We start from the raw sequence: 24,481 nt of genomic DNA on the forward strand, positions 1-24,481 counted from the left end.
ACACCTGAGGTGGGATATTGCACAGTGCCTTTCAATTCAGGGTTCTGAGACTGGAATAAATAGAAATGATCATTTTATATGTATATATATATATATATATATATATATATATATATATATATATATATATATATATATATATATACGTATATATATATATATACATATACTGTATTTAACATCAAAACATTTCCTATATACTGTAATAATTTATTTAACTGTTCTGTGTTACCCAGAATAGATAGGCTCTGTTTTGAGCTTGATTCCATCCAGGTTTATTCTTCATGCTTGACTTGATTGACTCATTGTTCATTAGAGACCTACTGTATATCTTCTGTAATCCTATAAAGGTGAGGTCTCCGTTGTTTGAGAAATGCTTCAGAAAACTGAGTCGGGACGACAAACTAAACAAAAATCAAAACTAAAGTGTAGCCAATGAGCAGAAAGGGGCGTGTCTTGTCAATATGGGCGGAGAGAGTGTTCAGTGCGCATGTGTGACATTAGCAGAAAGCGGTTTTAACATTGACATGGAGGATAAAAACAAAGAAAGAAAGCGAAGAAAGGCTTACGATAAGGTAAGAAGTAGGACGTGTTAATATAGGATCAGCTTTCCAGCGCTGGAGAGAACTGAAGGAGCAGGAAGGCCTGCGATGGGACGCAGAGGCGCTTTTTTCCTTCTCGATAGGTGAGTAACGTTGGTTTTACTTTGTTACACAGAACTAATATATGTCTTTGTCCTTTACATGATTATGCTTGTGTGTCATTTTTGCTTGTTTGTTTATCTACAATCGTATTGTTCTTCACTTCAGCTATGATAAAGACACTCTTTCCATTAGTTGCCTGGGTTACGTATGTATGTGTGGGCGGAGCTATCGATACAGGGGTGGGGCGTGTTTGTTTTGGTGATTTCAAATGTCAACATTGGCTTTCAAACAACGGAGACCCCACCTTTAAGGTCACCATGCATTCCCATGACATTTCCTTGCACATGGCTAATTCCACTTAACAAGGAAATGATCAAACCTTTTATCTTAATACTTAAGAAAGTGTGAAGCAGAGAGAGATAGTGTTAGTTTGTATTGTATTTGTATTGTCAGTTTCCTTTTCCATAGTCAAGAGAGAGAGAGAGAGTCAAGAAGCTTTTATTGTCATTTCATCCATATTTATTTACATTTACAGCATTTGGCAGACGTCCTAATCCAGAGCAACATACAAAAGTGCTTTTAAGTCTCTATCATTGGATACATTAACTCTGGGTCACTAGGTTACATACTTAACTTACCATGAGTCTAAAACACTGTTCAAAGTGTTTTTTAATTTGGTGGGACCAGTGGAGCAGTGCTGGTAGCTCTGAGGGTGCGAGGTGCAGTGTGAGGGGTGATGAGGGCTTTGAGGTAAGAGAGAACTGGTCCATTTTTGGCTTTGTAGACAAGCGTAAGTGTTTTCAATCGGATGTGTGCAGCTACCGGAAGCCAGTGGAGGAACGCAGCAGCGGAGAAGTATGTGAGAACTTCGGCAGGTTGAAAACAAGTCGTGCAGCTGCATTTTGGATCATTTGCAGAGTTATATCCATATATAGCTGTTGCAGTACACAGTGAAATGAGACAACGTTCCTCCAGGACCAGGGAGTTACATAGAACAAATACAGAACTTAAGTCAATTAGTCCTAGACACATAAAGTGTATCTGTGCAACCTGGTGTACACAGTGTGAGACAAGAAGATGGTGCAGGACAAAAGACAGTGCAAACAAAAAATACAAGACAATACACAAAAGACAATACACAAAAGACAATACACAAAAGCAGCACTGACCAGTGTACATACTGAATGTCCTGTATTACATGTGCAGAAATGCTGTAATGAACACATTAGTATTACAGCAGCAGTTACATGAGGTGTTGTAATGAGTGCAAAACAGCAATATGACACAAAAACTGTTTAAAAGGTTCAAAAATAGAGCAGTTAGTTGTAAAAAATGTGTTATGTGAAATGCAGTTTTAACTCTTTCTCAGATTGTGTATATAGATGACACTTAATTATAAGTACACAAGTCTTATAAATATTAAAGTGATACATATAAAAAAAGAATATTAATATATTTTAAATCCCTGTTTGCTTTATATCAGTTACAGGAGATTCTTTGTCCTTTATTTGGAACATGAACCCAGTTCTTTAGAATGATTCATGGGAGGTGATGAAGAGAAACATAAAGAGATTAACAAATGGGCAAAAGCCAGGACTAATTACAGACTACGAATGGGGTCAGAGAGAGGTTGCATCTGATCTGTTTAAACTATGTGTGGGATGAAGTAGTTGTATATGATTAAGGTTCTGAAATTGATGGCCCATATGTCTGTGATCTGATGCAAGCTTCACACATACAGTGATTTTATCACTTTGCCAGTTGCTGTACTATGAACTTGCCAGTAGGCGTTTCTACTTCTGGTTGCCATAGAAATAACGGTTATCAGTGGGTGGCATAACCAGCATTTCAAATCAGTTTTCTAGCCACTAAAATGAAACATCATGGAGAGAGAGAGTGCGTTTGTATATAAAAGTCACTGTTGTATATATATATATGATATATCATACAAGATGAAGGAGAAGCAGTGTGTGCTCTTTGCAATGGATCACATGCACTCTCTTGTCTTAACTCTCATTGGTAACCACTGCACCATGTCACTCTATGTTCAATTTCTCATCTATGATGCATAGCTGGACAAGCCACTAGTTACCATCAGTCACTATCTTCCAAGTTCTGGAAGTTAGTCGCTCTTATTGAAAATGAATGGTACACTTGAGCATGCACCCCTAAGTGACATAACTGTAACTTCTTTATTAGTAATTAATTATGTCTTCAACCTACTTTTTTCACACGTTGAAGGTTGGAATTCATTCATTCATTCATCTTCTACCGCTTATCCGAACTACCTCGGGTCACGGGGAGCCTGTGCCTATCTCAGGCGTCATCGGGCATCAAGGCAGGATACACCCTGGACGGAGTGCCAACCCATCACAGGGCACACACACACACACACACACACTCTCATTCACTCACGCAATCACACACTACGGACAATTTTCCAGAGATGCCAATCAACCTACCATGCATGTCTTTGGACCGGGGGAGGAAACCGGAGTACCCGGAGGAAACCCCTGAGGCACAGGGAGAACATGCAAACTCCACACACACAAGGTGGAGGCGGGAATCGAACCCCGACCCTGGCGGTGTGAGGCGAACGTGCTAACCACTAGCACCACCAGAGTCATCTGTTCAACAAGCAACACAACCAGAACAAAAGAAAATCCCAGCAGGCTTTTATTCTGACAGTCTCTTAATTTGAATAAAATTGTTAATGATAATAGAAATAACACACAAATAAATTCCTATTAGCAGCTCATCTAGGATACCAAGATATTAAAATGATGTCATACATGTTTCAGATCTTAGACATTCTCCATGTGAAGCTGCCACTGTTTCATTTCATATAAGATGTTTAAGTTCTGTTCAACTCCCTTTATTGTAAAATAGTGAAACTTATTGGTCATCATAAACCTAAGTGTTGCTGCATCACAGCTTCAGAAACCCTGGTTTCAGACTGAACTCTTTCTACTTCCTACATTTCACATGCACTCCGAGTTTTCTGGATTCCTCTTTTGTCCAAAATATCTGATAGGAATTGGAGTGTTTCTGTGTGAATATGTGCACGGTGTCGTGCAGTGTTCCATTCAGGACGTGCTCACGGCTAGAATAGTTAGTGAAGTTACTGAAGATGAATGAATGGATTGTCATGATACATTTTATTGACAGACATGAGATTCATATTATAAATAATCTTCAATTATTTAAATAAGAGCCAACTTGCCAATGGATTTACCAACAAAAGCAGACGCCAATGGATTTACCCACCTAACCATAACCCTAACTGTCCTAATGTCTTTTTCTTTTTCTTTTTTTCCCTGTATCTAACCCATATCTAAGCTATATAATAATTATGGAGAGTTTAGAAGTATACCAAAACTTTGTTTAAATAATTTACATCTTACAAAAGTTGAATTAGACATTTCTATATGAATTACATGACCATATAGCCTAAGTTGGCTTGAAAACATTTTCTAAAACCTAAAAAGGTGATTTGCATGATGTTACTGAGTGATAGAAGTGATACAAGAAATAACGATGAATTTATCCAAAATAATTTGAACTGTTTCTGACTAGAACAAATAAAAATGTGTGCTGTAATAATAATTGGCTTGTGTGTACCCAGTATTATATAATCAGCAGAATGTCTCCATAACATTGAACCTTATTTAATATTTCTTATTCAGCTCGTTAAATAATAAACAAGGCCTTCATGAATTAAATGTATTGTATTAGAGCGTAAACACAAATTTCACCATGGTAGCTCTTTAGGCACTGAGTTCTGCCCAACTGAGTGAAACTGAGCCTGTACCTGTTATTCTGCAGGCATTTATATAGTTAAAGTGCTAAACACAAATGTTGACTTTAACATCATTATTGTAAACAATCATTAAGAAAGTCATTGTCAAAAAGGAAATGTGCGAAAGGGCAGAAAGAGAGAGAGAGCTACAAAGTGAGAGCTTACAAAAGCTTTTTAACTGGCACAGGGGAAGGATTCCCTGAAGCAGTACAAAATTTCATTTTTATTCATACAGCTGAAGATTGGCTTTGTTAGATGTTGATTCCTGACTAAATCCTGCTTTCTTTGCTATTGATTTATTTTTGCAGACTCAAGAGTTAAACTAAATCTTGTATGATAAGAAGATTTACAGACACTGGAACATATTGTTCTTCTAAGCTTTGTCTATAATTGTCCATAAACACAGACAGTATATATTAGATATTGTTTTATCATTTTTGCCTTCAGATTAGAACAAAAGCCATCATGAACAGAATCTTTGTAACTCCAATTTCATTCTTCAAATATGCATTATAAACCCCACCATCAAAAACATCTACTTTACACAGTACTACACAGTACAGCTTCTTTAGTGATTTTTACTTATCTGGTTGTACCTGGGGGGTAACGGTGGCTTAGTGGTTAGCACGTTGGCCTCACACCTCCAGGGTTGGGGGTTCGATTCCCGCCTCCACCTTGCGTGTGTGGAGTTTGCATGTTCTCCCCATGCCTCGGGGGTTTCCTCCGGGTACTCCGGTTTCCTCCCCCGGTCCAAAGACATGCATGGTAGGTTGATTGGCATCTCTGGAAAATTGTCCGTAGTGTGTGAGTGAATGAGAGTGTGTGTGTGTGCCCTGTGATGGGTTGGCACTCCATCCAGGGTGTATCCTGCCTTGATGCCCGATGATGCCTGAGATGTATGCTTGAGGCACAGGCTCCCCGTGACCCGAGGTAGTTCGGATAAGTGGTAGAAGATGAGTGAGAGTGAGTGTGGTTGGACCTAAATCACTCTTCCAAATAATCATATTTACGGCAAATTTAGAGATTGCTATTTGTTTTTAAAACTGATTATATAACACAAATGAGGATGTGCTAACATGCTTCCTTTTTTTGTTGCATTTCCTGTGGTTTATGTACATAGTCCACCCACTCACTCATCCTACAGGTTGTGTGATAATCTATAACCTTAGTTCCTGAAAATGAGGAACTGTACTTCCTTGCACAAACTAATACAATTTGTAAATGGTTTATGTACAAACGTCAGTACAGTAAGTCATGTGTACAGTGTTAGGAGTTAAAGGAGACAGGAATATTAGGATTCAGCTCAAATCATTTACAAAGACATTCTGGAATAGAATAGAATCCATCCATCCATCCATCCATCTTCTACCGCTTATCCGGGGCCGGGTCGCGGGGGCAGCAGTCTAAGCAGGTACGCCCAGACTTCCCTCTCCCCAGACACTTCCTCCAGCTCTTCCGGGGGAATACCGAGGCATTCCCAAGCCAGCCGAGAGACACAGTCCCTCCAGCGTGTCCTAGGTCCTCCCATACTGCATAGAATAGAATCTCCTTCCAAATGTTATGAAGGTTATAACGATACACAAAAGTCAAATGCAATACGTTAAGACATGGTTATGTCTCCATATGATACATTTTCAATACATCTTACATACATACAATTTTCAGCTAATGAAACCATTCAGGTTATGAATGTAGAGCACAAAAAAGTTCAGAAAAATGCAGCCACATTTGTAAATCTGTTTCTCAGTCTCAGTTTTGGAAATAATTTCAGTTAAGTCCATAACACACATTTCTGATTTGTTGTTTCATAAGTTTCTGGATTATCCAAAGGGGTGCCTTATTTTTTCACAGCTTTAAGTGAGCTGTGCCACTAAAGCCACATGTCTCTGTATCTGTTTTGGAATCCTGCTATCTCCACTTTCTCTTTGAAACTTCCCAATCAGTTTTGTGATTTTTTTAAAGCCTTAAAGTAGCAGCAGAAAGAGAGAGAGAGAGAGAGAGAGAGAGAGAGAGAGAGAGAACATGTGTATTGTTAGCACTAGCTGGTATGGCTTGTGAAAAACAGTGTGTTTAGAGCTTTTAGAGGAACATAAACAGAGTGTTTGTGTCTTTTGTACTGCATTAGACTTTACCACAGTCATTTGGTTAATTATTTGGCTGATTCTTTCTCTGTAATTTTGTGTCTTTGTGTTATTTCTATTGACATATTAACGTGCATTGAAGTAGCTAATAATTGTCATGCTGCCAGCTAACCTTACCTTATTAAACAAAAATGAATCACTTTTAGCTAAATGCTCCCACTAATAATTGTGTTGTCATGAATACACACGAGTGTAAAGATACAACAACCTCAAAACAAAACATGGCCACATTACATTTTACAGTACGTTTTTTCCTCCTTTCCCTCAGTTACTGCTCATCTGAGTCAATGGAATACTGTCAAGTGGTTATAACGTTTTACTTTACATTAATAGACACAATGACTAAATTGCTTATAATTATTAAATATATAAAACATGTCATAGCCTTTTAAAAGCTTACAGATTTGCAAATTGTGTGTGTGTGTGTGTATATATATATATATATATATATATATATATATATATATATAGAGAGAGAGAGAGAGAGAGAGAGAGAGAGAGAGAGAGAGAGAGAGAGAGATTCAAATTTAAATTGAGAGTTTAAAGGTTGCTGTTTCAATTTAGATCAGAAAAGTGTATGAAAATTCTGAAAAAATGGAATTACAAATGCAAATTTCTATAAGCCCCACTTGCAGGGAGTCTTATTAAGAGTCTGACTCATATACAATAGCTCAGTTCTTATGGTAATAAAGGACAAATAGCGACAAAAGGTTAGATCTTTTAGAAGGTTAGCTATAGGTTGTAGTAGCACAGTGGTTAAGGTGTTCAACTACTGATCGGTTCGAATCCCAGGTCCACCAAATTGCCACTGCTGGGCCCCTGAGCAAGGCCCTTAACCCTCAATTGCTCAAAATAATAATAAAAAAAATAAATGTAAGACACTCTGGATAAGATAAATGTCCATGTCTCTGGATGAGAGTGTCTGCTAAATGCTGTAAATGTAAATCTTGATTTCGGCATCGCCCTTGGACTGACGTTTTAAACCTGTAGTGACGTCGCCTAAAGAGTAGTGTATAAGTCCAAACCAGCCGAGTTTTCAAGCAGAGCTGCTCCCTAAACCGTGTGAGCAACATGACGCACAGGGCAGCGGGAGTCTCTCCAGGAACAAGCGCATTACAGTAATAACCTAGAGAGCTCTGCAATACAATATCGGATATATATGAAGTATGTTCTCTCCTTTAAAGGATGAGGAAGACTTGTTTCTTCACTTGAGAAGGTGAAGACGAGCAATGCGCTCGTGAGCAATTTGCGGAGTTGCTGAAGAGACCAAAAGCATCTAAAGGAGCTGGTTTTGTTCTCACTTGGTGACACCGTGTTCTTTTTTTAAACCGTGGACCGTTTTGAGAGTTTACAGAGAAACTGATACCGATGTCTGGGCTACTAAGGACGATTTAAGTCACTTGTCTTTTGTAATTATTCCTAGCATTGAGGTTTGTTCGTTGCGGCGCCTGAACTTTTTTTTTCTGTGAGCGTTTCGCTGCATGAAGCTTCGGTCCTTCGTGAGCAAAGGTTGCGACGGTGGCATTCATTTTTTCTCCTACACATAAGGAATAATTTTAATCCCCTTTTCCCATTTCCTTCGTGCATTGCGAAGATGTCGCACTGAGACGATATGGATTCTCGGCTGTAACGCGTTTCCGGTGGTCAGACAGAGCGGACATGCAGCTCGTGCGTGCGGTTTGCGCGCTCGCGGCCGCGGCTTCGGCCCTTCTCCTTATCCTCTTCTTCCAGGCGCGCGCTCTGCGTGAAGGTAAATTAAACTGGCACAAGCAACTGATCTATAAACTACACACTAACTCTACTCTTACACTGCAATATAATCACTGCATTAATAAACGTGATCAATAATAAACATCTGTCTTAAACGTCTTATGTGGAAAGATTCTGTAATAAACTGCAATATTGCACATTTCCTCCTTATTCAATGTACTTAAATTTAAAGGATAGAATGTATTTTCTATTAATAAAACATAGTTCATAGGCCATTGAACACTGCAAAAATGTGTGTTTGTTGTATTAAAGTAACCAGACCCTGATGTCTGCCATGTCCGTGGCACAGAATATTGTCTTTTATTATATGCATTAATATTATCACAGGTCTCCTGGATGAGCATCCAGTGGCTTCTAACATATATTTAGTTCATCCAGCCCTTATGAACACTGAATAACACACACAGTTGACCCTGAGTTGACCCTTTATTATAATAGATGATGAATTAATTAGAAAGCAGTATTGGTGATACTGGTGCTCAGGCCGTAGAATAACCACTGACACGGATTTTGTTTGGAAGGTATAAGTGCATATAGAAGCTTGTGCTGTATGTGAAACCATCAAATGTAAATATGGTTACAACAGTAAATATGGTACCATACAACAGTATGGTTACGGGTCAGTTCTTAAATATAATTGGGTAATGCATATCTTTAAGTTTTATAAAATCAGAAAAGGCAAACAGTAAATTCAGCAAAGTAATATTTGGCATTTACTAAAGCACCTCTCATTTTGCTCACACTAAGTGATGCTGGGTGGTGGAACTAGGCTCGTTTGCCAAGCTTGTAGTTTAGCTCACATTTTTCAAATCCCTTATATATTTAAGAAGTCATGTTGGCAAGTGAAAAGTTTTAATTTACCCAATAAATTATTTTGGTTAATAAATATTTAGTATATTTTGGGCCATTTTTACACACACAACTGCTGTCTGTGTGCTGGCTAAATGAGTTCAGAAGTAATAAATATCCCTTTAATCATGGGCCAGATTACCTACATTCCACAGTTTCCACATTTGGTTGGTGTGGCCCATGACTCCATCTATCACACTTTATTACAACAAATAAAGATGGATTTAAATGAAAATTATGTCCCTTCTTAAATATGTTTAACACATATCTGAGGCAATATTTTATAAAATGTGCTTAAATCCTGGATACAGTATGTAGGATTTCTGTGCTGTATGAATAGAATGTAAATATTTACTAGCACGGAAAAGTGGAATTAATACTGTAGCGTTATTCAATTACATATACAGTAACCACCAATTCTAACGGTAACCAGGAGATGTAAACAGTTGTCACTATAAAATTCTAAACATTTCATTTAAATTCAAATGTATTTATATCGCAATTCTAACAATAGACACTGTTCCACATTGGCTTTACATGAATCTGGATATAATTCCCTAGCTGAGAAAGCAAGAAGGAACAATGACGAAAAGGGGTACAAAGTACCTCAGACGACATGATGAGGAAATCCATCCTCTCCATGGCATACCATGTGTCATACCTCGATTTTGATATTGGGATTCCCAAATATTTAATATGTTAAAATACCAAAAAGACCCCCAGATTACCTAAAAACGTGAAATGGAAATTTAACATGGATATTCAGGTACGTAGTAAGCTATTAAATAGATACAGGATTACAACCATAAATACACTCTCAATAAATACACGTTTACAGCTTTGAAACCCTGGCAGCTGTGAGTGAGCATTGTAAATGATGTTTTTGGTATTGATAAAATTGCCTTCTCCCACATCAACCTGAGCCTGAATTTGTAGTTAACATTTTTGTTAAAATGACAGAGCTTCTTCACTCAGTAAATAACTACAGGCTTCTAAATAGCCAGTACAAGGATTATTGAACAGCTGGCTTCTTGAGCTAATGTCTTTAAGAAGGATATATTTTTATTACAGTTCAGATTTAATGCTGGCGGAGTGGGGGTCTGTAAAGTATTATGTGATATATAGAATATTTATAATGGATATATATCTTATATAAAGGATAAAAATTGGCATTAGACAATTCTTGAAACAACAACATTGTCACTGATGTTGCCATGTAGAGAGACGAGTTGCGGTAAAAACTCTAATATATCATAAATGAAGGAGCCAATTGAAGACTGCAATTTATATATATATATATATATATATATATATATATATATATATATATATATATATATATATATATATATATATATTTATATCACCATTGTAAAAACAAGGTCAGCAGTTTATCATATCTAGTATTTATAAAATAATTAAAAACAGACACCTGACATATTACATGAGTAATCATGTTTTTTTTTAAAGTTTTAATTTTTTTTTTTTTTTAAAGTATTTACCATGCTGTAAGACTGATTGGACAGAGCAGAAGACCTGGCAAAAACATAGAGGCTTGGCCCAACTGGTTTGGCACTGGTGCCAGTGACTGGCTAATGAATGTTGCATGCTCCAATGAGCAGCTGGCATCTTCATTTCCATCACCAACTTGTCTCACCAATCTCCAGAGAAAAGAGAAAAGATGCAGAAAGGATTGGGGATTAAGATATACTATTTTGCACTGTTTTCTTCCTCATTTTAAGGCTATGACAGATGACATTAGAAAATTTTAGGTGCTTATTTAATTATTTAAAAGACTTAGTTGATTGAAAACACAAGGATTTATTATTTATTTGTTAAGAACAAATATTACACGGTTGGTGGTTGATTCAAAAGGATTTTATATGGATGTTACAAATAACATATATACCCAGATCTAATTCATCGTGTAGTATGACTACATGAATTGTAATTGCAGCGGAATGCGGATAACCTAGTGGTGCATTCTTCAGTGTCCATTCCTGGTCTCCTGATGCTAGATTCACTTTTCACTCCATCACTTTTCTGACAGAGTGTAAAGGATGGCTTTTGAATTTCAGATCAGGAGAAGCAGCACACTCTCCCGCTCTGAGATGCGTGGTTGGCAGCTCTTTCATCCCTAAAACACCAGACTGAGGTATGCATTGAAGTATGCAAGAGATTCAGGAAAAAGAACTCTCTGAGATCTCAGACACAGCAGACATTTTACTGTCACAAAGACCATTCACACAGACAGAGATTACTTATAATCCATCTTGAATTGGGCTACTTAGCAAGCCTAAGTGTCATTCTATAAAAGTTTCTTGCACACGTGTCAAACCAAAACTAGAGAACAGACAAGAAAAAGAAAGTTTCTTGCAAATCATTCTGATGCTTGTTTGTTAAGTTCTACTCCCCTACTGGGAAGAAGGGATAGCGTAAACAGAGTAGTGGACCCCAGAGAAAGAAAACGAGGGAGCTGTTGTGTTTGTCCTGTAACGCAGGCCAGGCTTGAGCCGAATGAATGCACAAGGTATTAAAGGAGGAGTGCTTGAAGTCTGAATTGATTCACCACAGGACCATGATTCACTGGCAGCATGTTGATGAAGCTCCATGAATGGCTCCATGCACTCCAGCACCCTTTAGGCCTCTGTCATTAGGGCCTATTTTGGTCTGAGATTACTGAATTATTTTTATTATGGGGCTGAAAATTTTACCGTCTATGATAATCTCAGAAAGAAAGAGAAAATAGATTTCAGTTGTTTTGCTAATGTTATGTTTGAAGCACTGGGGGATTTTCACAAAAAACCCTTAAAGACTGATTGTCTGTATCAAACTATATACTGCACTTCACAACAACACAATAGCCTCATCATCTATAAAGCCATATACACCCAAAAATCATCCAAATGAAGAAAAAAATTATCTACAGAAATACAGGCAAATGCTGAAATATAATTCCAACCCATTATAAAGACTGGAATCTTGTAAAAATGTGTTATCCTGCTTCTTAGAAATTAGGACTCTGTTGTTCATCCTTAGGAGTCTTAGAAATCCTGGATCAGCATGGGAATTGTTTGCTTCCCACCTAGAAGGTCATTCATAAGGTAATATGGAGGAGAACGGCATCTGCTCCACACAGACTCTCCACTGGTGTCCCCCAGGGCTCAGTACATGGTCCTCTCCTTTTCTCACACTAGACTCACTCTGGAAAAGTTATATCCTCACATGGGTTCTATTACCATTGCTATGCTGATGACTCTCAACCTATCTTTTCCTTCCGTCCCTCAGATACCACAGCATTTCTGGCAGATATATCATCTTGGATGATGGCTAATCATCTGAAACTCAATCCCAGTAAATCTGAACTGCTGGTCATTATAGGTGATTCATCCCCAGGTCAGGATCTTGCAATATACACAACGATCTGAGTTCTCCTTTGGCCACAATTTGCAACCTTGTGGTAATCAACGGACAATAAGCTGTCCTTTCCCACACATGTTTTTAACGTGTCATGCTCATGTACTTTTCTTCTCTACAACATCAGAAGGATTCGGCCATTTTTCTCCACACAGGCTGCTCAGGTACTTGTTCAGTCTCTTGTCATTTGGAGACTGGACTTCTGCAGCTCTCTCTGTCAGGTCTACCTATGAACACAATTTGTCTTCTGCAAATGATCCAGAATGCAGCTGCATGGCTTGTTTTTAGCCTGTCTAAGTTCTCCACATCACCACCCTGCTGCTCTCCTCCACTGGCTCCTGTAGCTGAACACATCAGATTCAAAACACTGACGCTTTCCTACAAAGCAAGAACCAGATCATCTCCCTCTTACCTCAAAGCCCTCATCACTCCTCACACTGCACCTCACACCCTCAGATCTACAGCACTGCTCCACTGGTCCCACCGTCTCTCAGGGTAAGAGGTAAGTATACAACAAGACTCGTTTCTGTTCTGCACCGAGGTTGTGGGATGAACTTCCTCTAGATGTCCGAACACCTGAGTCACTGACTGTCTTCAAACGACGATTAAAGACCTTCATCTTCCTAAAACTCTTCAACTAGCTCTTATTTTCCCTGTTTATTTTATGTATTTCTTTGTAAAAGTTTTCCAAACAGAGATTTAGGCTGATGGTATGTAACCTAGTGAACCAGTGGTTATAGAGACTTAAAAGCACTTTTGTACATTGCTCTGGATAAGGGTGACCACCAAATGCCGTAAACATAAATGTAGTTTTTAGCTTTGCCAATATTGCTGGTTATCACAACATGCAATACAGTGTTAGTTACCTCAGGTAAAGTGCCATGCTTTGCTGGTTTCTCCTGGTTACACTGGTTTTCTGCTCCAGTCCAAAGACATGCATGATTGACATCTCTAATTTGCTTGTAGCATGTGTGTAGTTGTGTCCTATTTAACGTCCTCCATGCTCCCTAAGACCCTGTGTAGAATAAACAGTATAGAAAATAAATGGTTTGATGTTTTGTTCCATAATTTTTAAAAAGGCCTCATAGCCTTTTTCTCTCCACATTTTCATCTTAAAACCAGTATGAAAATGTTTAATCTTTCCTTGTGTCCTATATTTAGGAAATGGATAAAATATTTCCAATGATTTGTGATGTTTTACTTAATTTGCAGGTCGATGACAATAAGCCAGACTGAAGCTGCTGGTTTGGGGATTTCTTGAATGAAGACTTTATGACAGTCAGTTTAGTTTTTTAGCATTTTTATCAGATACAATAAACAATTAACATATTAATATTTGTAATCCAGTAGACACCGGAGGACTGTAGTGTAAAACTAGTAATATCAAGGACACTCAATATTTTTAAGAGAACAGTACAATAAATTTGAAAACTATTTGGGAAGAAGAGCTGAAACGTGTGGGTGATGGAGAGGGGGAGGTGGTAAGTGAAAAAAGAGAATCAAATCACTGTTGAAAATGTTCCAGTAATCACTAAAGCGCTCAAGCAGCTCAGCTGGGAGAAATAGATTGGCGTGAAAGTACTTTCAGATTTTATGATGAGCGGCTTGCAAAAAGGGTTGTCTGGAGGACCTGCTTCAGTTTTTTATGGTATCTTTGAGAAGCCCAGCAATGTTTCTTCTGCTACTTCTATTTTAACTGTAGCTTGAAATATGGGGTTTAATAAGGGATTTTTTTGCATTCTGATGAGTCATTGAGTCTGAGAATGGGGTGGTAAAGTATGTGAGATATTTGCTTGTGGGGCTGAATGTATTTTGGAAATTAACAAGTTTTTAAACTCATGCACTCAGGAAATTACCAATATATTTGTCAACATCTAAAAAACCTTATATCTTAATAGCTTGTGTGAGAATTCCTTTGGGGATTTGGTAGAACACGATAAGGATATTTACATTGTGGCCACATACTTGATCATTGTATAGATGTCAAAAGGACTTTTGCAGAAACATAAGAGCCTGTCAGGCTAATGTGAAACAGCTCGTCATTGTTTGGAACAAGCTGATTGCGATTTATATATATATATATTGTGTATATATCTTCAAAAATGGATTGGATTAGCAAATGATTTAACTGTCATATATCATTGGTTTAGACTGCTGATTGCTTTTGTTTTATTGTTATTCTTCATCGGAATATTGCCAGAAGCGTACATATGTAGTGTCTAGGACTATAAATTCATATGTCTTAATATTATAAACTATTGCATTCTGCCCTGAAAGAGCTGAAAGGCATGGATTTCAAAATTACGGACTGCAAAAAGCATGCAAAACCTTCATCTCTATCAAATCATCATATATATCTTCATTAAATCTAGCAAACAGGACAATTTCTAACCTTACCAGCTATTCCTAACAGGGACATTTATAAACATCTAAATACAATGGGACACCACACTGAACAAAGGATGTAATTTTTCCATGCCTTTTGTCTTTTTAATTCAGGTCAGCTGGCAGCAGGCACATGTGAAATTGTCACACTAGACCGAGACAGCAGCCAGCCAAGGAGGACCATCGCACGGCAGACAGCCAGGTGTGCCTGCAGGAAAGGCCAGATTGCCGGGACAACCAGAGCCAGCCCGGCATGCGTAGATGGTAAGAGCCAGGCGGCATTCATCCAAGCATTGGTGCCACTGTATGGGAACCCAATGGAGCACACCAGAGTGGCGTCTGATCCTAGAGATTATACTGTCTGCTCACCAATAGGCTGTATGAAGCATTACTCATAGGATTATGACTATTGCTATGAGTTTCATCACTATCTCTTTTTGAATTGGGGCCACCTGTGCAAGACATCAGTCAAGGCGCTGGATGCTTGGGAAAGCAGGATCTTGAGAGCATGAGGTTTAGATTGTGATCTGAAGGACTTGTGGTACTTGTGCTATGTCTTTTAGATATTAAATTTGGAGAAATTTAATGCAGCACAACTTAAAATCTATTCTTTTCATGCTTAATTATTCTCTTACAGATCACATTTCATAAAGATAACCTCATATTAACCACACAATTCATTTTCAGTCATCTGCCTTTTTCTCTGTCTCACAACATGACAGGATGATGCTATTGATTTCTGTGCAGGGTGAAACAGGATGAATAGATACTATTGTCAGACAAACACTGTAGCTTGAAGCCAGATTGCTGGCCTTGTGATCTCCACACTGGATTAAATGATAGCTCTTCAGAGTGACTGAACAATGTATACTGTTTATTTGTATCCTTTGACTCTTTCCCATCCTTGTGATCGGAAAGACTTTGAAGTCAAAGGAATAAAAGATACCTCTGTTGTCACTGTGCCAGGCCTTTCTGACATGTTCAGCCAAGAGATTGCTTGGCACCATGTAAACAATCCTTACTGTTGGAAAGTGAGCTACTTTCCAGTCACACATGAAAGGTGATATATATGATAGCCAAAGGCCCTCAGTATCCAACAAAGCATAGTTAAAAAGATGATAATTAGACTGTTGGTCAACAAAGACAATACTGCCAAAGGCCAACTTATATTATCCTCTTCTCAGTATTTTTTTGGTTTAGTAGATACAGTGTGAAATACTAGAAAATTAACAATACACTTCATTTATAGTCACTTTAGCTACTTTGAAACATAGTGTTGATTTTATTTAGCTCAAGGGAATGAGCATGAGTAAGTGGTTTTTTTTCTCTTTTATTGAAGATAACAATACAAATTACAGGCATAGATCAAACTAAAGAAGAGATATTAAGGTTAATAATCATAAACTGTATGTGGTACATCTTTAATAGCCTATTGGTAGTTTGAAGATACACTGTTTATGTTGCTTAGGTTTAAAAAATAAGTATATTGTTGATTATTACTACATTTGCTGTTGGATATGATAATTTACTAGTCAAATGTAAACTAACTATTTAAGTATTAATATATTCATTTAAAAAAAAATTATTTAGTATATTTATATAGAATTCATAATACAAACTGAAATGTTATATTCACTGTTCCAATAATATATTAGACTGGACCTCCTAATACGTGTGGATGGAGATTGTCTTCAAATTCACAAGAGTATCATGTTTACTCACTAGTCAATTCTGATGGCAAAAAATATTTCTGAAAATATTCTGAAAACTCTGTCCATGACCCACAGGATTTAATTTGAATCCAGATTTTTTCCTTAATCTACTCACACAAATTCTCTTACAGTTTCTTATGTCTCAGTTTTGCTGTTGTCTCAACTTTTACAGCTTTTTCAGCAGAAAGAGGACATAGTTAATCTGAAAAAATTGGTTTAATTTACAAAATATAACGCTGTCTGACAAACCCATCTCTGCTAAGATAAAGTATTTGCAGTGTGAAATGTATACTGAGTGTAATACACCGTGCAAATGATCGTATTAAACTTCACAATGTTGCAAGAAATGTCTTTAAGATGAATTTTAAGATGACTATGTTATAATATACTTTATATTATATTTTATGGAACAGTATATATAATGTTGTTTTTATAATAGATATGCTGTGAAAATGGAGTGTATAAACTCCTTCAGTTAATTAGATACTTGATTAAAGCACATTTGCCTCATGGGGAGTAGTAAAGGAAAACAGACTCCTTTCTTTGTCTGTGTCATTTTATTTGACTTGAGCGGTTGCTCTTTGCTAAATAAGAAAGTCCTCAGTGTTTTTCTCATTGTCTTTTTCTAAACTAACATGTTTATCAATGATACCCACAATTATGTAAGAAATTGTAAGAATACATCAATTGGCATCAACCCTACTATACACGGTATCTTAGACATGCTCACTGATGTAGGTCCAGTATCTCCGTTTGTTTTGTGTGTTTTTGTGGTTGGATTTAGATGAAAAAGACATGTTGCACCTTCTATAATTCAGTTGTATATGAGAAGAGTGGCACTTTTCACACAACACCTCAGAGAATCTGCTGCTGGCTCATTAGTGCAGCAGTCTGTGAGTAGCACTCAGTCCTTTGCACACTGAGAGGTAATAGGATGCTCTTTGGCACTTGTTTGTTTGTGTTTGTTGATTGTTGTCACTCCATTAGTCAGTACTGGTGCAGTCAGATAGTGCTGTATTTGCATACTTATTGCATACAATCTGGTCCTGAAATGATTGCAGGTACAATTATTGACATTATATGTTGGATTTCACAAAAAGTAATCATTCTTATATCAGCACCCAACTAATAGACTGTAATAACAGGACACAAGTTCACAGTTCGATGTGTGCTAGATCGTGGATTTCGCTGGTTGTGTGAAAATAAAATGGGGCATGATTGTGGGACATTTTTGATTTTCCTTTTAAAGTTGTTTTTACATTTAAATTGTACTTGTTCCTCTGTAATATTTTTAGTTTAAAGGTGTTCTTGCATCCTGACCTATATGTACTAGGGTTAGAATATATTTTTGAAAGAGACTGAAAAAGAAAATAGCGTATAATCATAGAAAGTTCAAATGGATAAGTGTCTGCTGAATAATGTAACATGATCACATAATACTATAATTATAAAGGCATGCTTTTTACTTCATGCTAATTTCATCAGATGTTAAGTTGGTCTGTAATTAGAGACTTAGGTCGAGGCTATTAGACTCTGATCTGTCTGAACAAACACAATTGTTCTTTACTTCATAAAAACAAATAAAATCCTTTAGGGGAGTGATCGATTTTCATGGACACACAAATTCCAGTGTTTCCACCTCTAGATATTGCAAACAGAAGAAAATAAAGGTTTTAGAGTGGCTTAAATACCATTGAGAAGGTGAGTCAGGACCTTAAACAGGTAGTTCATGCATGAAAGCTTCTCATTGTGGCAGAATTAAAGCAATTCTGTAAAGAAGATTTAGCTCTATTCCTCCACAGCAATGTGAAGCTCTTGTCTCCAGTTCAGAAGCTTTGTCACTGCTAAGTCTGGAACAACCAGCTGCAAGAGCATTTTCTTTCAAAAAATTAAATGGCCATTTAAAAACTGTGTTTAAAACCATTTAGTGTAACAAATATGCAAAAATAAATGAAATCTCGGGGACAATTACTATTTCATGGCAGTGTTTACTAAGCCTTTGAAATGATTGAAGACTGTGTGAGGAAGAAGAATAAATGTGTCAGTATTGTTTAATCACATAAAAATAGTTACATTAATTACATTTATGGATAAATAATGATGCAGTTTATTATCAACTATAAAAACAAAAGGAATACTGACTGCAATACCTACATTTTTGCTTTCATTTAATTTTGAGTAAAGAATTTATTATCTGAGTCAATTTACTATGTTTGCCAGTATCATAATTGTTATTTATATGTTTTATTTCTCTATTTTAATTCTCAAACAGATTAATTTCATTCATTCATTTCTCTCTCTCTCTCTCTCTCTCTCTCTCTCTCTCTCTCTCTCACACACACACACACACACACACACACACACACTCTCTTACTCTCGCTCTCTCTCTCTCTCTCACACACACACACACACACACTCTCTTACTCTCGCTCTCTCTCTCTCTCTCTCTCTCTCTCTCTATCTCTCTCTCTCACTCTCTCTCTCTCTCACACACACACACACACACACACACACTCTTACTCTCTCACTCTCCCTCTCTCACACACACACACACACACACTCTCTTACTCTCGCTCTCTCTCTCTCTCACTCTCTCTCTCTCTCACACACACACACACACCTCATTTTCTTCATTCTTCTCTCTCTAAGGGACAATATGTCATGGTATGCAAATGAACATACATGGATGCCCCATATATTATAAATAGACATTTGTGGCTGATTACATATAAAACAAACTTACCTCGGGAAAAATTGCTTTTCTGTTGAGCAAATGGGTTAAAAATTTTGAGAAGGACTTATAAGATTTTTTTAAATTAAATTTTATATCTCTGTTATATGAAATGCTCAAATATTATCAGTTTTATCTTCTACATCAGTATGGATTTGTATACAGCCTAAGATAAATTATTTTATTATTAAATTGAAAGATAAATTGACAGAACATTTCTCAAAGGTTTTGATTAATCACGGAGCCACCAAAAGACCTTCAATGTGCCACAGTATAGATTGTACAGATCTCTAATCTGCACTGGATGGATGAACACCATTTGTCTATACGTTATTCTCTAGAACTGTCCAAAATCTTGCAGAAATCTAGTACAATCTTGCCAAAAGTTTTGATCATTGTACTTATCAAACCATTCAGTGAGCACTCATGGCCTGTGGATGGGGGTGTTATCATTCTGGAAGGGTCTATTCCAAGGTTAGAAATGTTAATCAGTCAGAATAATATTGTACTGACCCTTTCCACTGAGGGGACAAATGGGCATAAACCATGCTGGTGTAACAGAGCCACTAGCTTTTCTGTTCATATGTCACCCGTCTGAATGAGTAATTCTTGGTGATGCATACTGTTTTTTTTTTTGTTTTCAGCTCATATTGTGAGGAGCAGACAGTGGTGTGAGATGATGCCTTGCTTGGATGACGAAGGCTGTGACTTGTTAATAAACAGATCAGGTTGGAGATGTGTACAGCCTGGAGGCAAAGTGAAAACTACCACAGTAAGCTACTGGCCTCTTTTTACTGCTCTTTGTCTCTCTTAATATCAATAAAGATAGATCACAAAATTCTTCTAATTTCCTAGGTATCCTGACATTAGCTGTGGATGTAGACCTTCCACCACATCCTCTATGGCTACAGCTAACATGAATACTTTCTTGTCTGTTTAACCACCCATCAATAAGGGGATTAAAAGCCCCAACATAGCGGATAATGGATCGTTCTGAGAAATACTGCTGGACTGAGCAAGATTGTGGATTTTTCTCTCCAGTCATGTAAGATTTTACAGACCAAAGAAAAACTGTTGGGACGCCATCACATACTTGGAAGGATATTGGTGAAGTGAGTTACAAGTGATGAACATAAACACACATCTAGGCAAACAGAAAAACTCACAAACATACACTGAACACACACATATACCTGTTGGCACAAAGAGAAATAAGGATAACTTTTATTCTTATCACATCTTTATTGGATGTATCAGTTGGTGCTCATGCTGCATAATGAACATAAATCAGGTACGTTTGGAAAACGCAACAATTCTGCTGATGACGTGACAAGGAACTTTGGCAAAGACTAATAAATATTTTTTTCAAAGGCACAGAATGTATTTAATATTTCTTATGTTGTAATTTTCTAGACTTGCTTATTTAAAATGTGATCATGTGTACAACCATAAAAAATGAGATTATGAATTGTCTCTGTAGACTTCTACTTCCTCTAAAGGCATTATATTGACAACCTATTATTTCAGCACTGAATAAAATACAGATAAATCTCACAGTAGATGCCCTTTGTAAGGAAACTGTTTATGTTTACACCCAAAGCATATGACAGCTGTCATCAGATTAAAGCACTAAAAAGTCTCATATATTAGGATGGATTAGGATTAGGATAGTGCCTCTGTGAGTTTTGTATCAGGTTCTGCTTTTTCTTTTGTCCTCTACTTTTCCCTGAGTTCAGAGTCTGTGGAGATGCCGAGGCTGCTGTCATCCAGGCTTCAAGCTTCATTTAACATCACTAACAGTCTGCATACATTATACAGCTCTTCCTATTACTGACACACTGCTGCTGTGGCCATTTTGAAGTGTTCCATCCCTACAAGTGATTATATGTAAGTGGTGAGGGCTTGTATGCTTTATAGGCTTTAATTAATTAATTTCCATGTACACTGGAGATTGGGGAAGTGCTAGCGTCTGTTTATCAATCAAACATCTTAAGTAAAATTTGTGTAGGTACCATTTAATTAAGCTCTTCAAATACAAGTAATAACTATTCACTTATTACTAAATCTGGTCAACTAATACTACAGTAGGCCAATATTAAACCTGCAAAAACGCATGAGATCAAAAGACAAAAGATCTCATACATTATAATCTTAACCTGACATGATATACATGACAGAAGCCTTACTCATTCAACCACAAGGTAAATGGGAAAAAAACAGACTTGGCCAGTTCCTGTTAAAACCTCATTTACATTCTGCCTGTTTCTATTAAGGATGAAGATTAGGACGATGAGTAAGAATGTGCATGGAGAGGAAATCCAACTGAAGTCTATTATGGTAATCTTGTCACTTCTTAGCAGGCTGGCAAATGACTTCGCCTCAATTTGACCTTCCTAAGATATGCTGCACTAAACACACACCAATAATCACCTTGCCTGGGAACTTGCTTTAACTTTATTATATCATTACTTGTCTCCAGTATCAGGCATGGATAAGAGGCACTTATTGTGGAGTGACAAATAGGAGTTTTGGCAAAAATGTTCAGTAAAGCTGTAATTTTCATGAAACTAATCATGCATCTTTTTCCAGCAAGTCAGAAGAAATGTTCTCGAATGTTGTAATAGATTTTCCAACTGTATTTTGAAGTAATTCAGACCAATCCAGAAAAATTCTTGAAGATAACAAAAAAATGTTTTAACTATTACTGGTATTGTACTACAAGTTAGGTAGAAATCACCTTCACTGGTCCAATATACGTGTCCTTAATCTATATTCTATTCATAAGGAAATACCATCTAAAATATGATGAGATGCAAACTGTTAACAGAATCCAACTGCTCTTTAGTGAACATCATAATAAATGGCCAGGTCTCAGCTGTGCTTTTGAATAAACACAATTTTTTAGAATTGAATGGAGAGATTAAAAGTGATGTATGTATAATTGTGAAAAATCTAAAGCCGGACGCTTTTTGTAGTGCAAATTTTGTTTTAAGAGGAAACCAGAAAAGAACTCTGCAATTACAGGTAATTATGAAGCAATTATAAATTTGCATGAAAAAAGCCACTGCTTACATAATGACCTGACCGGCAACTTTGCACCTGGACTGAGCACAATTAAAGAATAGCAGTGAGCCTCGGAGCAGATACATTTTTCAGAGATGTACACACACATTACCTTATGGGTTGTATTAATGTCCCACTCAATAGAGCTGCCACCGTGTCACCGTGTAGCCCTATAATTGTCCATCAAGCAGTTGTATTAAAGATAAATGATCTGTAAACAATGTTGTAATCCTCCTGCTACATTGGACAATCATTCAGACGAGGTTTATTTGAATCACAAACTTGCCGACTTCATTTTTCACTGGGGACACAGATGTTCTGAAAAAACTTCACATTTAGAAACGATCTCCTTAATATTTCTTGCTTATTATTCAGTTATTAATCTTAAAGCATGTTGCTATAAAGACCTTTGTCAGCTTGTAGGCGTTTGAGAGGTTTATGTTCGTGGAGTATGTTTTTATATGTAAAATTCTATGAAAATTTGACTAGACAGGTTTATATAATAAATGGCCGCAGATGACAAAAAGTCTGAGGAAGGTTTTTCTTGGATATTCAGTTGCTTCCTATTTGGTTTCTTGTATATCAGAACAGAGAACTCTGTAGAAAGGTAGAACCTTATTTAAGCAATTGGCTTACAGCCTGAACAATCTTAAAGGGCAACAATCAATTTGTTGTAATATTTTCATAATATTTTTGTCTGTCTTAATCATCTGTATTAATTTTCTTATACATCTTATATATATTTTCCTGCTGCAACACATCTTTCTGTGGCTCTGGTCATGTTCAGCCATCTGTGTCACTCCTCAATGCTTGATAATGCGACGTGGCTGACAGCTGACCGCTGATGCTAACAATAACATGACAGCACGACACCCAGGACAAAAAGACCAGCGAATGATAAATTACCCTCTTCAATAATCTAAGCAATAGCCCTTTAGGTCACCCAAACAGCTTGACGTGACATTTTTCCAGTACTTTATAGACAAAATGCTGTCAATCAATTAGCACCTCCTGCACATGAGAATTGGAGGAAGTTAATTGCAAAATAAAAAATCAGCACAGCTTTTTCAGGTGAATGGGCTAAGAGAACAAAATATAATTGAATGCTTTATACATAATTACACCCAGGATTGATGACCGTCCTCCTTGATGTCACATTACCAACTTTTCCTAAACAGATATATGAGCTTTAAGAAAACAGGAACCTATTTTGATTATAATAACATTTATTTCTTACTTGCATGCTTTTAGAAAAGGAGAATCATAATTCATTTCCATAGAGACCAGACTATATTTTTTGGACCACATTCTGGATTTCATTAAGACCCTTTAACTATTCTGTCTATGGATGATTTACAATACCAAATTTACAAAACCTCCTAGTGTAAAATCCTGCATCCTTTTGCTTTAAACAGATTCATATAGCCTACAATACATTCTTGTTTACTGCTGTAAAGTCCAGTTTCAGCCATATTATTTATGTTATTATCATCAAAAATGGCCAGGACGAGCATGCTCAAAATAAACATGCTAACAAAAAAGGAAGTAAAATTACAGTATCATTAAGTCTGGAGATGTACGCAGTCAGATCAACCCGCACTATAATTCTAGGAAATAATATAATTCATCTATTAATTAACCAGCTCATTACCATGGAAACAGTTGCAAATGCAAGAATTTTCATTTAATTTTAAGTCTAATTTTAATGTAGAAATTGATGATAATTAATACTTAATATAAAAACAGGCACTGTTTTTTTCTGTTAGCTTGTGATGTCTGTGTGTCTCTGCATGGTGGGTGAGCGAGTCTAAGACAGAATGCTATTTAACCCCAGAGCAGACAGAGAGAGACACCGTGGGGAAAACCAGCCTTCATACACCTCATCCATCACATGCTCCCATCACCATTACACAGCACTTTCCCTGTGGAACATCAGCCGTCCTTGAGAAGGTTCCTATACCTACAGAGAT

The 24,481-nt window shown here is 37.0% G+C and overlaps 1 protein-coding gene across 1 annotated transcript; it reads left to right on the forward strand.

Annotated features, from left to right (window-relative positions):
• The first annotated feature begins 7,659 nt into the window (after window positions 1-7,659).
• On the forward strand, window positions 7,660-20,888 carry tafa5b (TAFA chemokine like family member 5b). The gene is made up of 4 exons (XM_060887068.1): window positions 7,660-8,334; window positions 15,120-15,269; window positions 20,093-20,220; window positions 20,304-20,888. Exons 1-4 carry the CDS (start codon window positions 8,244-8,246, stop codon window positions 20,310-20,312), a joined length of 378 nt encoding a protein of 125 aa, XP_060743051.1. The 5' UTR covers window positions 7,660-8,243; the 3' UTR covers window positions 20,313-20,888.
• The last annotated feature ends 3,593 nt before the right edge of the window (window positions 20,889-24,481 follow it).

Source organism: Tachysurus vachellii, chromosome 14 (genome assembly GCF_030014155.1).
Source record: "Tachysurus vachellii isolate PV-2020 chromosome 14, HZAU_Pvac_v1, whole genome shotgun sequence".
In the NCBI taxonomy this organism is placed as follows: Eukaryota; Metazoa; Chordata; class Actinopteri; order Siluriformes; family Bagridae; genus Tachysurus; species Tachysurus vachellii.

What these genes read in the sequence shown, in the direction of transcription:
- tafa5b (XM_060887068.1), top strand. Translation starts at nt 8,244, where the DNA reads ATGCAGCTCGTGCGTGCGGTTTGCGCGCTCGCGGCCGCGGCTTCGGCC. An exon ending in GGCGCGCGCTCTGCGTGAAG is followed by an intron (nt 8,335 to 15,119) that starts GTAAATTAAACT and finishes TTTTTAATTCAG; the next exon opens with GTCAGCTGGCAGCAGGCACA. An exon ending in CAGCCCGGCATGCGTAGATG is followed by an intron (nt 15,270 to 20,092) that starts GTAAGAGCCAGG and finishes TTTTGTTTTCAG; the next exon opens with CTCATATTGTGAGGAGCAGA.